Here is a 15,120-nt window from a genome sequence, read left to right on the forward strand (position 1 = left end):
AAAGAGATGAAAACTTTATCTGGAAGAAATTCCTATGGAAATTTAATTTTCCCTGGTTTTTTTGGGCAGGACATTTATCTCCGTGGTTTAGGGACAGGTTGGATGAACTCTGAGCCACCTGGGCCAGTGGGAGGTGTTCCTGCCTGTGGCAGGGTGTGGAATGAGATGAGCTTTAAGATCCCTCCCAACCCAAACTGTTGGGGAAGGATGAAAGTTTGACAAGAACGTCTCACAGATATGTGTGCTTAGCAGAAAGATTTTTAAATGTAGAATCTGAAGAAGGAATGGAGATGGAAGCAAGTTTTGATACAGAAAAAAGAATTGCTGAGCCAGTCTTACTGGATAACTGAGAAGGCAAAGGGTGTGTGAGTTAGAAGGGGATTTTATGACTTAGAACAAAGGATAAACCCACTCCAAACAAGATGCTTTTACCAAGCAGAAAGATAGCAGAGACAAACAAGTCAGCAGATGTTGTAAGTAGAAAAAAGGTCTCAGAGTTTTCCACTGCAAGAAAACCGAAAAACAACTTCTAGCTTAAACTGTAATGTACTAACTTTTAGTGATTGGAGAACAGTAACATTAATATGGTAATTATAGCAGCTATGATAGGCTGTAAATAAAAGTTAAGGCATAGATTGGTTCTACTGTATTAAGATGCTCAGCAAAGAAAAATATATAATGCAATGTAACCAAAACTAATTCATTATAAAATATATAATGCATTGTAACCAAAACTAAGGGTCTCCAGGCCTGCCTGCAGCTGGAGCTGACAGCTGTAGGCACAGGCTCTGTCATCCACAACCCTGGACTGCTGAAATGTCTTGGATGGAATAAACTGCATTTTGGAGAGCTGCCTGGAGTCCCCCCCATCCCTCTTTTCGGCTCTTACACCAAACATTCCATGATTCCAGGATATTTTAGGTTATTACTGACACCTGCACAGGTGAGGCTTCTCCTAAGGCAAATAGCAATGGTGAGAACAGGAAAAAAGACCACCAGAACATGGCAAATTTAATTCAATACAGTTTTATTGAAAGCAAGCAAAGCAATGCATTTGCAGAGTCTCCAAGAAGCAGGAAGCTCTTCTCCAGCCAAAGACACATTCACATGTGGCTGATTGGGGTTCTCTTCCAAATCCCAGATGTTGATGTGAACAAACAGGACCCACTTTGAGCCCTTTTGTTCCATATTTACCCCAGACAGCACAGAAATGGGGCGGGAGAAGCATTAAGGCAGAAGCTGAAAGAGCAGAAGTCCAAAAGAGGCTGAACAGCTACAAATCCGTGGTGTTGAGATGGAGCAGCAGTAGTTCCAAGCTCTTTGGCTGTGAAACCATCACATTTCCTCTGTTGGCAAGACCTCTCTTGGGATTCTTCCTTCGGGTTTAGCAGGAGCCGCAGCTGCCACGGCGGTAGCGGCCGAAGTGGGAGGACCGAGAGCCGCAGGAGCCAAAGGATCTCCCAAAGCCATACAGACCCCGGTAACCCAGGGAGGAGCCCCCACAGGACCCCAGACCCCCAAAGCCCAGCGAGGAGCCCCCATAGCCCCACAGACCCCCATAGCCCAGGGATCCATAACCCCCATAGCCCCCGAAGCCAAATCCCCCATAACCCCCAGAGCCAAATCCTCCATAGCCCCCGGAGGCCCCAGAGGCGGCGAGGACGGGAGCTCCAGCAGATCCCACCACGGAATCCTGAGGGAAGGAGCTGAGGATGGGGCCGGGGAAGGTGACCACCACGGCGGGAGGCTGGATCACGGTGGTGGAGTCGGGGCACTGGCGGACGCACGGCTCGTTCCCGCTGTCAGCCAGGGGCTGGGGCCGGAGGACGCCGCCAGCACCGATGAGGCCGGAGCCACCGAAGAGGCTGGAGCCACCGAAGAGGCCGGAGCCACCAATGAGGCCGGAGCCACCCATGGAGCACAGGTCATAGCAGGACATCTTGCAGGGGTGGAAGTTAATCTGTGGAAAGTGTTAATTTGTATTAATTTTAAAGGAATAGCAAACTTCAGGCTGTGCTGAAGCAGTCCTAATGGTATCAGTAATAAATCTGGGAAGTAAATGTGTTTCCTCTTCTTGTTTTTCCTATGGCTGTGAACTCCAAGCTACTCTTGACTTCACTGAAACAGAGTCTGTACTCCTCAGTTGTATCCTTGAATTTCCAAACCAGATAATTTCATCAGCATTACATTATTCTTAGCTGATGATTTCTACTCAGATTTTATCTTTCCTGTTGCAAACTCAGCAAAACTCTGAGTTTTGTGGCTACCAAATGTAGCCACATATACAGGTTATTCATCTCCTCCTAAAATACAGACAAAGAATCCTTTGGAGTGGTAAATAATACAAGTTTGGGGTTCAGCACCACTCAGGGAATCTCTCTCTTAAAAGACATAGAGATAAATGAGAAATTAGGCACCAAATATCCTACAGAGCAGCAGCAGCCTGACCCCAACCAGATTTCTTGACTGGAAGCTCAGTTTAGAGAAGTTCGAGACAAAAGTGTCTTACCTGGTTCACGAAGGCAGAACAGGTGAGAGAAGTGGATGGAAGGACCTGGTGCAGACGCCTTTTATAGAGCTCCCTGCTTGCCCACAGGGCACTGGGCACCTGATGCGCCAGCTCATAATTAGGTCCCAACCCCAAATTGCAGGCCACATAATTCCCCAAAGTGCCGAAATTATCTTTGCTTATTGCTGGTGCACTCCAAACCCACACATAGCGTGAGCTGTGCATTCCACCCCAGACCTCTATTGTCTCCAGGCTTTATGTGGTGAATTATTTTTTATGATCCCATTGCTTTCCTTAGTGTTAGGGGAGGAAATAAAGCTGACTTGATTTATTTATGAGTCCCTCATAATTAGGGTGATTGAAGGACACTCATGGTTTTGTCCAGGCAAAGGTCCCTGAGTGAGATCAACAGGAGACGCGGAGACAATGGAGCTTCTTTTAGGGACTCAAATGAGGACTGGGGACTAAGAACAAAGGGAAAAACTTTGGTTCTGTAGGCTCAGCATTTCTCCCTCCACCCACTTAAGGTGAGGCAAACACAACAGTCGGGAGCATCTTTGAATGGATTTTATAGCATAAAATGCTATCACGGAATGGTTTGGGTTAAAAAAGACTTTAAAGATCATCCAGGGGCACCTTCCATGGACCAGGGTGCTCCAAGCCTCCTCCATCCAGGCTTTGGACACTTCCAGAGATGGGGAATCCCTGGAACATCCTGTGCCAAGGTCTCCCCACCCTCACAGGGAGCAATTCCTGCCTGATATCCCATCTAAACCTCCTCTCTGTCAGTTTGAATCCAATCCCTCTTTCCTGCCAATTCAACCCTCAGAAGAAGTCTCTCCCCATGTTCCTTTGTAAACTCTCCTCTTGCTCTCTTTCAATCCCTAGAAACAGAGAAATATTTCACCTGGCAGCCACAATTCCATGGAAATTGAGTTTTTTGAGTTGTTTAATCAAGCTTTCCTTTCCTTTCTCATGCTTTCTCCTCCTATTTTTACATGTTAGAGACACAACATTCTGTGTATTAAATAAAGAAAAATATATTTTATTCTTAAGGTCAAAGACAGGAAGGTCAATTTTGTAAACCAAGAGCTGATTATGGGAGAAACTCAAGTGGCCTCAATTTATGCATTTTAATGAGATAATCTTATAATTGTGGGGTGTTTACACTCAGGCACAGATTTTATATAACTCTGAAAGAGTAGGAATAAGTCAGTAATGGATGTTAAAGAGGTACTTGAAAATCCCTTGGAATGTTCTTGTAAAATTTCAACATGAATTTTTTTTTTCCAGGATAATGGCTCAGGAACTCCCCATGTGTATCTTCAGATTTGAAAAAGCTCATAATTTATAAATAATACATGGTGTGAAGATAACCATGTGGGTGATTATGATAACGATGATAATGATAGAGTAGGAAGATCATGGTGTAAACAGAGAGAGAAACCTCAGCAAATCCAACATTTGCTTTTCCCAGCAGATTCTCACATTGTAATTGCTCTGTGCTGAAAGACACAACAAGGATGGCATTAGCTGCAAGATCCTCTCTAAAAACAAAAGGATTTTATTTCCACTACAGCTAAATTTGGGATTTCTCCTATATAGAATCATGGAATGGTTTAAAATTGGCAGGGACCTCAAAGACCCTCTTGTTCCAACCCCTGTCATGGACAGGGACAGCTTTGACTGTCCCAGGTTGATCCAAACCAGCCTTGAACACTTCCAGAGTTGGAACCATCTAGATAAAACATAAATTTGATTACTATTTCAATGTACTCTCTGATTATTTTGAGTTTTCCACTCTAATCCTTAAAATCATAAATATCTCTCCCTTCAGAACTAAACTCAGGTTTAAACTGTGGCTTAAGTGTTGGAAAAAACATAAGACTTTTCTGGATATTTATGTCCCCAAACCATTCTAAGAGTTTCATAATTTCTATAAATGTCTGAGCATAATTGTCTTATAAGACAGGACAAAAGTATTTGCATGTAAATGGCTCAGTACATGGTGTCACCCCAGAAAACTGCCGCAAATTCATGAATCATGTTTTAGGATGAAAGATACACCAATTCCACCCATCAGCGTTCCGGATCAAAGGACCTCGCGTGACGTAAGGCGCCATTTGAAATCAAGAATAAACACAAAGAGCGGCAATTTCATCACTTTGAGGAGCAATCAATACAAAGAAATGTTCTGTGTCAACTAATGAGATCCTGTGAGCCCTGAGGCAAGTCTGAACTGTATAAAAGCTGTCTCCACTTGGGGTTCTCCCAAACATCTTCCCTTCACTCATTCTTCTCAACGACTTGGTAAGCCTGGAGCTGCTCTTTACTGCTTCTGGAATTGCTCTTTGCTGCTTTTGGAATCTCTCTTTGCTCTACAATTCATCTGGGGTGCTCTCTTCCATTGGGAACTCATAGGCAAAATTTTAGGTGAAGAGATAAACCTTGCAAAAACTTTATGGAAGGCTGCTCTCTGCTTTTGAGGCTGGAGTTCTGTTCCAAACCAAACCGAAAATTTCTTATTAGAAAATTCTCTTGGATGTTGGGTCGCCTACACCAGTTGTATCCATAATGTGAAAGGTTCAGTGTTTTTTCCTATCCTCTGTTTGGTTAAATGGGCAACTGGAAATTATTTGGAAAGTTTAAATCTTCCTATTTCACAGGGAAATGTTGAGTTTAGAGGCAAACCTGCCATTAGATGCAGCTTGTTCTATTCCAAATCAAGTGAAATGCTTTTAATTCAAGATAAATGGGCATGAACACCCCAAGAGACTGGCTTGGAGTAGGACAAAGAGAAGAATTGAGAACTGCTTAAAACGCTCTGTATTAGATTTATTTAAGATTAAAAGGGATCTTGGAGGGAACTTAAACAGCTGAAATGTGGAGTCCTGGATTTCTCCAAGTTAATGAGGGCAAATGCTTTGGTGTGAGAAGTTTTCAAGAGTTTGTGGCCCAAAATCAAAATTCTGGGGTGTTAAGCTCATTGTAGGGATCTCAAAGCCCTGATTCAATGTTTGGAAATTTGGGACAACCATCTTTGCAATTCCCTTGTAATGGTCTCATCCAAGAAGCTACTGAGCAAATCTGAACCGACAATGAGTTATAATCCCTGTTTAGACAAGGATCAGCACAAAGGAGATCAGTGGGAATGAGGAGCCAGAGTCATGAAATCCTGAATAACAACACACTCTACTCCTGGAGCAGAGTCCCATTCCTTGTTGATCCCCTGACTCACCAAAGTGCCCCAGCAAATCTTTTTTGTTCTTACAATTTAAGAACAAATAATTGTTCTTATCCAATTTTCGTCTTTAAGAGACATGGGGAAATTCCAGCGCTTCAAAACTCTCCTGCCTGGGGAAAAGCAGTCAGCTCCAGAGTATTTTTCTCTTTGTAAATAACACCTTGTAATTGCTCCAATCAACTCTTGCAGATCAACCTCCACCCCTGCAAGATGTCCTGCTATGACCTGTGCTCCATGGGTGGCTCCGGCCTCATTGGTGGCTCCGGCCTCATTGGTGGCTCCAGCCTCTTCGGTGGCTCCAGCCTCTTCGGTGGCTCCGGTCTCATCGGTGCTGGCGGCGTCCTCCGGCCCCAGCCCCTGGCTGACAGCGGGAACGAGCCGTGCGTCCGCCAGTGCCCCGACTCCACCACCGTGATCCAGCCTCCCGCCGTGGTGGTCACCTTCCCCGGCCCCATCCTCAGCTCCTTCCCTCAGGATTCCGTGGTGGGATCTGCTGGAGCTCCCGTCCTCGCCGCCTCTGGGGCCTCCGGGGGCTATGGAGGATTTGGCTCTGGGGGTTATGGGGGATTTGGCTTTGGGGGCTATGGGGGTTATGGATCCCTGGGCTATGGGGGTCTGTGGGGCTATGGGGGCTCCTCGCTGGGCTTTGGGGGTCTGGGGTCCTGTGGGGGCTCCTCCCTGGGTTACCGGGGTCTGTATGGCTTTGGGAGATCCTTTGGCTCCTGCGGCTCTCGGTCCTCCCGCTTCGGCCGCTACCGCCGTGGCAGCTGCGGCTCCTGCTAAACCCGAAGGAAAAATCCCTCAACTCGGCAAACAACACCAGTGGATCCTCACCTGAGCTCCTGAGGATGGGGCAGAGCGTCAGAACTTCACTTCAGACCATGGAGACAGAACTCCTCTAGAAATTCTCCTTTTTGTTTCCTCCTTCCATTTTTCAGTCTCCTCTTCCCCGCCCCTACCACTGGCCAAATGTGCGGCTCCACCATCCGCTGGATTCTCCCTGAAACTGCTGCCTCCTGCCACAAGGCTGAGGGAGCAGCTCTAGTGAGGAACAACCTGCTTGTCTTTGCCTCCCGTGTCCTTGTCCAATGCCATCTTCCCTGCCCTTGCAATAAAAAATCCTGCATCCAACACCTGTCTTTGTTTTTTCTGAAAATTCAAGTTTTCCAGAGTGGGATTCCTCCCTGTCAGAACCAGACTGAGATTCTTCAGGTCAGACTTGCAGCTGAGAGTCCTCTCTGCCTCACACTGATTATTCCAGTTGTCAGAGTTCCAGTAGTTATTCCAACTATTTCCATCCAGTTTGGTGCTGGGATAGGGAAAAGTCATGTCCCCAAGGCTGCCAGAGCTCAAGGACAGTGGTCTCAGGCACAGGGTGGGATTCCTGGGGTGCCTGTGCAGGGCCAGGAGTTGGACTCAATCCCCGTGTGGCCCTTCCAACCCAGAATATTCCACAGGTTTTTTTTAAGTCGTTAATTTAGTGCTGGCATTCCTTTTGATTTTACATCTTCCAGGCAATGTATTAGGAATCATCCAACTGCCTTCAAAGACAGAGCTAAAAAATACCCCCTGAAGTTCTGCCAAAGCACGTTCTGAAAAGCGATGATAGGAGGAAGGAGAACAAAGGGAAACAATTTTTGAGATAGGTATCTGCTGAGCAAAGATGAGGCACTACGTTCTCTTTTTTCGTTAATCACTGCCGTGATAAAGTTGCCTCGGGGAAGGTTTGGCTGAACCTGTCAACAGGTGAGGCAAAAAGAACATGGACTGATGCATTAGAGAGGATTTACCTCTTCCTTCACTGGGACTCTCTCAAAGAAATTATCGTGATCCATGTCAAGGAACAGCAAATCTTATTTTTATGGGTAATTTCAATATTCTTTCTTGTATTGGACTGGATCTGTCAGATGGCCGTAAGTAATAAATTGAAATCAAAATTAGTCCATGGTACCTGTGAATGCTGCTTTTATCTTCACAAAACAAGACTTAATTTTTATGGGTAAAAAAACACTTATTTGAGAATATTTTCACTAAAAAAACCACAGAATTGTTTAGGTTGGAAAAGACCTCTGATATCATTCAAGCTGGATCCCCACCTGGTCACCAAGCCCAACATCCAGGAGTTCCTTGGACATCTCAAGGGATGAGAATTCCAAAACTTCCTGAGCCCCTTCCAAGGTCTGACTGCCCTTTCCAGGAGGAAATTCCCATGTCCAACCTGAACATCCCCTGCTGCATCTCCAAATCTCTCCCCTGGCATGTTCTCCTCTCTCTCCTTGCTTCATCCTCCCTGTCTCCTTTCCTCTCATCCAGCTCCTGGAACAACTTTCCAAAACGCCGATGCTTTTCCCTCCGTTTCTCTTCTGATCTTTGCTTCCACCCACAGCCACCAAGAGGTGCTTGGGTATAAATCATGAGCCCAGCCGAACACCTGAGCTGTGACTGCCAAATTTCACCTGATCCTCTCAGCCTGGCTGTGCCAGGCAGGGAGCAGCCTAATTAACTGTTGTGTCAGACAAGTGCTCAGCCCAAGATAATGCCCCAGAAGAAAGCCATTAACACTTAGGGAGCAATGATTACACAGCTTTAATTTGGGCTGGATGCCTGCTCAGAGTGAGCTCATGTCTGATTGCAAAACCCAGCAAAGGGCTGACCTTTCTCTCAGTGTCTACTCAGGAGTTATGGGGTGGAGGGAGTTCACCCCATTCGTTACTCAAGGATCCCGAAAAACCTCTAATTATTCATCTCTGTTCCTGACATTGGCACATGTTTTGGGAGCCCTGATAACAGGAAGCTGAGTGGCGCTGAGCAGGAGAGAATCAGAGTTTCAGACTGGAAAAACGGGGTGGCTGAACTGCTGGGAGCAGCAGTAACAGAGTGACCATCATGGGACAGGGCAGAGCTGGGTAACTGCTGACTGTGGGGAAAGGAGGTGGTGCAATGGCAAGGAAACTTTCCTGTGCCACCTTCCAGGAGCCCCCTCAGCATCCCAGGAACCAGGAAAACTCCTACAACATCATTGAGTCCAATCTAGGACTGATCTCCATATTGTTAACCAGCCCAGGGCACTGAAGATCTCATGCAGCGGAACCATCTAAGACAACATTGGTTTCAGTGACCATATTCCAAGCAGAGTCTCAGACCTCTCAATGGTTAAAATAATTTAATCACAGTGCATAAATAGAATTGCAGCACCAGATGGCGCCTCCAAGGAAGGACAAACAAAGGTCACATTGGGAATTTGTACCCTCAAAGCCTGGAGACATCAGTTCCTGCTGTGACCATGAGTGTGCCAGAGGTCCCTGTGACCTTTACATGCTCTGGAGTGAGTACACTGAAAACATGAAGTACCCAAGAGTCATCGTAACATAAGCAGAATCTGTAAAACCAAGGGAAAGAGCACACCCAATTTCCCTTTCACTGGAAACATGCCCCTGCCTGTCTGACAGACAGAGGGAATCCAGGAAAATAGATTGGAATTAATCCTGAGTGAAACAAGGGGTAGAATATGAAGTGATATGAACAAAGCGGAAATTACCTGAACTCTCAATGAGAAAAAAACTGTATGATGCCACGTGGTGAAAAACGGAGGAATCAGAATCAACCCTCAAGGTGATGAGGGAACAAAATTCCAGAAAAATACACAGAGAGGCAGGAATTGGATGCAGGAAAACTTTATTGTACCAAGAAGGGCAGGAAAGGCAGGAAGGGGCATAGTGGGACGGCCAGAGGAAGGCCAGGTGTCACGGGCTGCAGGAGGCCAGGGCAGCTTGTGCAGAGCTCAAGTTCTCCATGCTGGGCTGAGGTGGCACCAGGGCCTTTGGGGCTGTTGCTGGTGGCTCTAGCAGGGCCCGCAGGTGTCCCAGAGCTTCTTGCTGTAGCGGGGCAGGGCGCAAGGGCTGCAGGCGGGAGCAGCGTAGGCTCTGCCAAAGGTGCAGAGGCCCCCCGAGGCCTGGGTGGCACCGGCGCCATAGAGGCCGCCCAGCCCCAGGGAGCCGCCAAAGGCCGGTGCTCCGGAGGAGCCCACCACGGCCTGCTGGGGGAAGGAGCTGAGGATGGGGCCGGGGAAGGTGACCACCACGGGCGGGGGCTGGATGAAGGCAGACGAGTCGGGGCACTGGCGGGCACACAGCTCGTTGCAGCTCTCAGCGATGGGCTGGGGCACAGCCACGCTGGTCCTGGGCACTGGGCACAGCTCAGCGCTGCTCCTGGGTGGGCACAGGTCGTAGCAGGACATCTTGGAGTGGGATGTGAGGGTGCTCTGCAAGAGAGGGCAGTCATGGCAGGAGAGCAGCCCAAGGCAGCAGCGCCCGAGCCACAGGGGCCAGGGCTGGAGCAGGGAGCCACCAGCAGTAGCGCTGGCACACTTACCCTTGTTCCCAAGGAGGAGAAGGTGGCCAGGGCACTGCTTGATCCACTCTGGCCCAGGCAGGGCTTTTATAGCAACCATGGGGATTGCTCAGCTCCAGCCTGGCCAATCTGCACAGGGAACACTCCCTGCTGCTGCTGCTGCTGTTCCTGCTGCTGCCACCAGGGCTGTGCGGCCCCTGCCCCTCCCTGAGTCAGCATCCCCCAGGTGCCAGCCCAGCACATCCCGCTGCCCAAGTGATCTTGTCCTTCCTGCCACGTCAGATCCTTGATAGCCAGGATGGCACCAAGGGCTCCAGGATCACATTTAATGGTCCAAAGGGGTGGGGCCGGTATGGAATCAGCCTGGCCCAGATGGACATCTCTGCTCTTTGGCCTAAGATGATCAGGCCTGACAGGAGAAGTCTTTGTTCCCAGTCTCATGGAAGCCCCTGGGTAATGACTGCTGGAAGATGGCGTGTGGTTCTGCTGGGATCTGCTGTGATGAAGAGATGTTCTCCATCTTGAGAGCTTCTGCCATTCCTGACCCACACACTCCAGTCCCAGACACGTGTCCCTCTAACCTAAGTGCCATCCCGGCTGTCAAGTATGTGACGTGTCAGGGAGGACATGATCACCTGGGCAGCGGGATGTGCTGGGCTGGCACCTGGGGGATGCTGACTCAGGGAGGGGCAGGGGCCGCACAGCCCTGGTGTCAGCAGCAGCAGCAGCAGCAGGGAGTGTCCCCTGTGCAGATTGGCCAGGATGGAGCTGAGCAATCCCGGGGCTGCTATAAAAGCCCTGCCTGGGCCAGAGTGGAACAAGCAGTGCCCTGGCCACCTTCTCCTCCTCGGGAACAAGGGTAAGTGTGCCAGCACTTCTGCTGGTGGCTCCCTGCTCCAGCCCTGGCCACTGTGGCTCAGGCACTGCTGCCCTGGGCTGCTCTCCTGCCATGGCTGCCCTCTCTTGCAGAGCACCCTCACATCCCACTCCAAGATGTCCTGCTACGACCTGTGCCCACCCAGGAGCAGCGCTGAGCTGTGCCCAGTGCCCAGGACCAGCGTGGCTGTGCCCCAGCCCATCGCTGAGAGCTGCAACGAGCTGTGCGCCCGCCAGTGCCCCGACTCGTCTGCCTTCATCCAGCCCCCGCCCGTGGTGGTCACCTTCCCCGGCCCCATCCTCAGCTCCTTCCCCCAGCAGGCCGTGGTGGGCTCCTCCGGAGCACCGGCCTTTGGCGGCTCCCTGGGGCTGGGCGGCCTCTATGGCGCCGGCGCCACCCAGGCCTCGGGGGGCCTCTGCACCTTTGGCAGAGCCTACGCTGCTCCCGCCTGCAGCCCTTGTGCCCTGCCCCGCTACAGCAAGAAGCTCTGGGACACCTGCGGGCCCTGCTAGAGCCACCAGCCACAGCCCCAAAGGCCCTGGCACCGCCTCAGCCCAGCATGGAGAAATTGAGCTCTGCACAAGCTGCCCTGGCCTCCTGCAGCCTGTGACACCTGGCCTTCCTCTGGCCGTCCCACTATGCCCCTTCCTGCCTTTCCTGCCCTTCTTGGTACAATAAAGTTTTCCTGCATCCAATTCCTGTCTCTTTGCCTCTTTTCCTAAATCATTTAAATCTGAGGACAGGAGGAGTTCCAAGAGTGGGAGGGGAAATGTTGTTGGGGATTGTCAGGTCAATGGAAGACTGAAAGGGAAGGTGACGGACATGAGGAATGGGTAGAGAGGACAGCAATGTGGGCAAGAAAATGGGACTGAAATGGAGTCACAATCAGAAGATATCTAATGTTGGGAAGAAGCTTGGTTAGAAAAAGGAGGAGAAAGAGGACAAGGAGGAGAAGGAGGAGAAGGAGGAGAAGGAGGAGAAGGAGGAGAAGGAGGAGAAGGAGGAGAAGGAGGAGAAGGGGAAGGTGAAGTGGGATGGAGGGAAGAAGAAGAAAGAGGAGAAGGAGGATAAGAAGAGGAAAGAGAATGAAAAGAAGAAAGACAAGAGGAAGTAGAAGAAGGAGAAGAAGAAAGAGAAGACGGGAAACCAGGATTTGGACAAATATAAAGATGAGAGAGTAAGACGTAGCAGGGAGAGGAGAAGGATTCGATGACAATGAAATTTAATGTACAGGGAAGAGTAATGGTGAAGTCTCTCTTTGACTTCAGTGGCAGATCCTTTAGCAGAGCCATGGTTGCACAGAGGGGCAGGTGTTCTGGTAGCCTTTGCCCTGGAATGGCTCCAAGCTCTGTCACCAACCCCACCACTCGCCAACACAACTGCACGTGTGTAAGAGCTCCTGGTCCCAAGGCCAGCAAGTTGGAGGATCTATCTGTCTTCAGGCAGAATGCCCAGAATGCCTTGTCCTTGCGCTTGTCCTTCTCCTTCTCCTTCTCCTTCTCCTTCTCCTTCACCTTCTCCTTCTCCTTCATCTTTTCCTCCCCCTTCTCCTTCTTCTCCTTCTCCTCCTACTCCTCCCTCTAATTCTTTTCCTGTGTCTTATTCTCCTTCTCCTAGTTCTCTCTCTCCTAAGACCTCTGGCTCCCAAAATTCTCCTTCGTGTCCTTCCACTTCCATTCTGACTTCAATTTCATCTACACTTCAACCTCTGCGACCCACCGCATCTTCGGTTTAACCTTCCCCTTGCTCTTAGGTTTTCCATTCCCAGTGGCGAACCTAGCATCACCAATTCCCCTCCCACGCTTGGAACAGCCCCAGTCCAAGGGATCTTCATTACTCCAGAAAAGGAGGCAAAGAAACAGAAATTGGATGCAGGAAAACTTTATTGTGCCAAGAAGGGCAGGAGTGGCAGGGAGAAGAAGGGTGGTCAGGCCGGAGGCAGGCCGGGTGTCACTTGCTGCAAGAGGCCAGGGCAGCTTGTGCAGAGCTCAATTTCTCCATGCTGGGCTGAGGCGGTGCCAGGGCCTTTGGGGCTGTGGCTGGTGGCTCTAGCAGGGCCCGCAGGTGTCCCAGAGCTTCTTGCTGTAGCGGGGCAGGGCACAAGGGCTGCAGGCGGGAGCAGCGTAGGCTCTGCCAAAGGTGCAGAGGCCCCCCGAGGCCTGGGTGGCGCCGGTGCCATAGAGGCCACCCAGCCCCAGGGAGCCGCCAAAGGCCGGTGCTCCGGAGGAGCCCACCACGGCCTGCTGGGGGAAGGAGCTGAGGATGGGGCCGGGGAAGGTGACCACCACGGGCGGGGGCTGGATGAAGGCAGACGAGTCGGGGCACTGGCGGGCGCACAGCTCGTTGCAGCTCTCAGCGATGGGCTGGGGCACAGCCACGCTGGTCCTGGGCACTGGGCACAGCTCAGCGCTGCTCCTGGGTGGGCACAGGTCGTAGCAGGACATCTTGGAGTGGGATGCGAGGGTGCTCTGCAAGAGAGGGCAGCCATGGCAGGAGAGCAGCCCAAGGCAGCAGCGCCCGAGCCACAGCGGCCAGGGCTGGAGCATGGAGCCACCAGCAGAAACACTGGCCCACTTACCCTTTTTCCCGAGGAGGAGAAGGTGGCCAGGGCACTGCTTGCTCCACTCTGGCCGAGGCAGGGCTTTTATAGCAGCCCCGGCATTGCTCATCTCCAGCCTGGCCAATCTGCACAGGGGACACTCCCTGCTGCTGCTGCTGCTGACACTGGGGCTGTGTGCCCCCTGCCCCTCCCTGAGTCAGCATCCCCCAGGTGCCAGCCCAGCACATGCCACTGCCCAAGTGATCTTGTCCTTCCTGCCACGTCATTTCCTTGAGAGCTGAGATCGCACCCAGGGCTTCAGGAAAAGTTAATGGTCCAAAGGGTCGGGCAGGGCTGGAATCAGCCTGGGCCAGATGGACATCTCTGCTCTTTGCTCTATGAAGATCAGGCCTGACAGGAGAAATTCGTAATCTCAGCATTGTGGAACCCCTTGGTACTGAATGCAAAAAAATGGGATCTGGTTCTGGTGGGCTCCCCTGTGATAACCTGATCGCTTCCGTGGTGAAGATAGCTGCAAATCCTGCCCCTGATGCTCCTGGGACGGCACGGATGGCACCCAGGAAAGGGCTCCAGGAACACTTTTAATGGTCCAAATGGGTGGGACAGGGCTGTAATCAGCCTGAGCCAGATAGACATCTCTGCTCTTTGCCCTATGAATATCAGACCTAACATGAGAAGTCTTTGTTCCCAGTCTCATGGAAGACCCTGGGTAAATAGTACTAGAAGATAGGATGTTGGTGTTGCTGGAACCCATTCCTGGGTGCCATCCCTGCTATCAGGGATCTGACGTGGCAGGAAGGACAAGATCCTTGGGCAGCGGGATGTGCTGGGCTGGCAACTAGGGGATGCTGACTCAGGGAGGGGCAGGGGCTGCACAGCCCTGGTGTCAGCAGCAGCAGCAGCAGCAGGGAGTGTCCCCTGTGCAGATTGGACAGGATGGAGATGAGCAATGCCATGGCTGCTATAAAAGCCCTGCCTGGGCCAGAGTGGATCAAGCAGTGCCCTGGCCACCTTCTCCTCCTCGGGAACAAGGGTAAGTGTGCCAGCACTTCTGCTGGTGGCTCCCTGCTCCAGCCCCGGCCCCTGTGGCTCGGGCGCTGCTGCCCTGGGCTGCTCTCCTGCCATGGCTGCCCTCTCTTGCAGAACACCCTCGCATCCCACTCCAAGATGTCCTGCTACGACCTGTGCCCACCCAGGACCAGCGTGGCTGTGCCCCAGCCCATCGCTGAGAGCTGCAACGAGCTGTGCGCCCGCCAGTGCCCCGACTCGTCTGCCTTCATCCAGCCCCCGCCCGTGGTGGTCACCTTCCCCGGCCCCATCCTCAGCTCCTTCCCCCAGCAGGCCGTGGTGGGCTCCTCCGGAGCACCGGCCTTTGGCGGCTCCCTGGGGCTGGGCGGCCTCTATGGCGCCGGTGCCACCCAGACCTCGGGGGGCCTCTGCACCTTTGGCAGAGCCTACGCTGCTCCCGCCTGCAGCCCTTGTGCCCTGCCCCGCTACAGCAAGAAGCTCTGGAACACCTGCGGGCCCTGCTAACTCCAACACCCAGCAGCCCCTAAACTGCCTCAGCCTCCCTCCTCCTC

General features: G+C 51.3%; 6 protein-coding genes across 6 annotated transcripts; 3 read left to right on the forward strand and 3 right to left on the reverse strand.

The window, feature by feature from the left end:
* Positions 1–1,010: 1,010 nt before the first annotated feature.
* On the reverse strand, positions 1,011–2,533 carry LOC132085003 (scale keratin-like). The gene is made up of 2 exons (XM_059490343.1): positions 2,510–2,533; positions 1,011–1,960 (listed from the first exon to the last, which is right to left on the reverse strand). The coding sequence occupies exon 2, from the start codon at positions 1,937–1,939 to the stop codon at positions 1,385–1,387; it is 555 nt and encodes a 184-aa protein (XP_059346326.1). The 5' UTR covers positions 1,940–1,960; positions 2,510–2,533; the 3' UTR covers positions 1,011–1,384.
* A 2,261-nt stretch (positions 2,534–4,794) lies between these two features.
* Positions 4,795–6,884, forward strand: LOC132085002 (scale keratin-like). The gene is made up of 2 exons (XM_059490342.1): positions 4,795–4,819; positions 5,943–6,884. Exon 2 carries the CDS (start codon positions 5,964–5,966, stop codon positions 6,534–6,536), a length of 573 nt encoding a protein of 190 aa, XP_059346325.1. The 5' UTR covers positions 4,795–4,819; positions 5,943–5,963; the 3' UTR covers positions 6,537–6,884.
* A 2,710-nt stretch (positions 6,885–9,594) lies between these two features.
* On the reverse strand, positions 9,595–10,034 carry LOC132084779 (scale keratin-like). Its single transcript, XM_059490033.1, is given in 2 exon segments — positions 9,595–9,993; positions 9,996–10,034. Coding segments are annotated over 2 exon segments (438 nt in total).
* A 912-nt stretch (positions 10,035–10,946) lies between these two features.
* On the forward strand, positions 10,947–11,539 carry LOC132085019 (scale keratin-like). Its single transcript, XM_059490363.1, has 2 exons — positions 10,947–10,962; positions 11,073–11,539. Exon 2 carries the CDS (start codon positions 11,097–11,099, stop codon positions 11,490–11,492), a length of 396 nt encoding a protein of 131 aa, XP_059346346.1. The 5' UTR covers positions 10,947–10,962; positions 11,073–11,096; the 3' UTR covers positions 11,493–11,539.
* A 1,489-nt stretch (positions 11,540–13,028) lies between these two features.
* Positions 13,029–13,468, reverse strand: LOC132084781 (scale keratin-like). Its single transcript, XM_059490034.1, is given in 2 exon segments — positions 13,029–13,427; positions 13,430–13,468. Coding segments are annotated over 2 exon segments (438 nt in total).
* A 1,089-nt stretch (positions 13,469–14,557) lies between these two features.
* On the forward strand, positions 14,558–15,073 carry LOC132085050 (scale keratin-like). Its single transcript, XM_059490403.1, has 2 exons — positions 14,558–14,571; positions 14,666–15,073. Exon 2 carries the CDS (start codon positions 14,708–14,710, stop codon positions 15,071–15,073), a length of 366 nt encoding a protein of 121 aa, XP_059346386.1. The 5' UTR covers positions 14,558–14,571; positions 14,666–14,707.
* Positions 15,074–15,120: the final 47 nt, after the last annotated feature.

The sequence above is a fragment of the Ammospiza nelsoni genome, chromosome 28, assembly GCF_027579445.1.
Source record: "Ammospiza nelsoni isolate bAmmNel1 chromosome 28, bAmmNel1.pri, whole genome shotgun sequence".
Classification (NCBI taxonomy): domain Eukaryota; kingdom Metazoa; phylum Chordata; class Aves; order Passeriformes; family Passerellidae; genus Ammospiza; species Ammospiza nelsoni.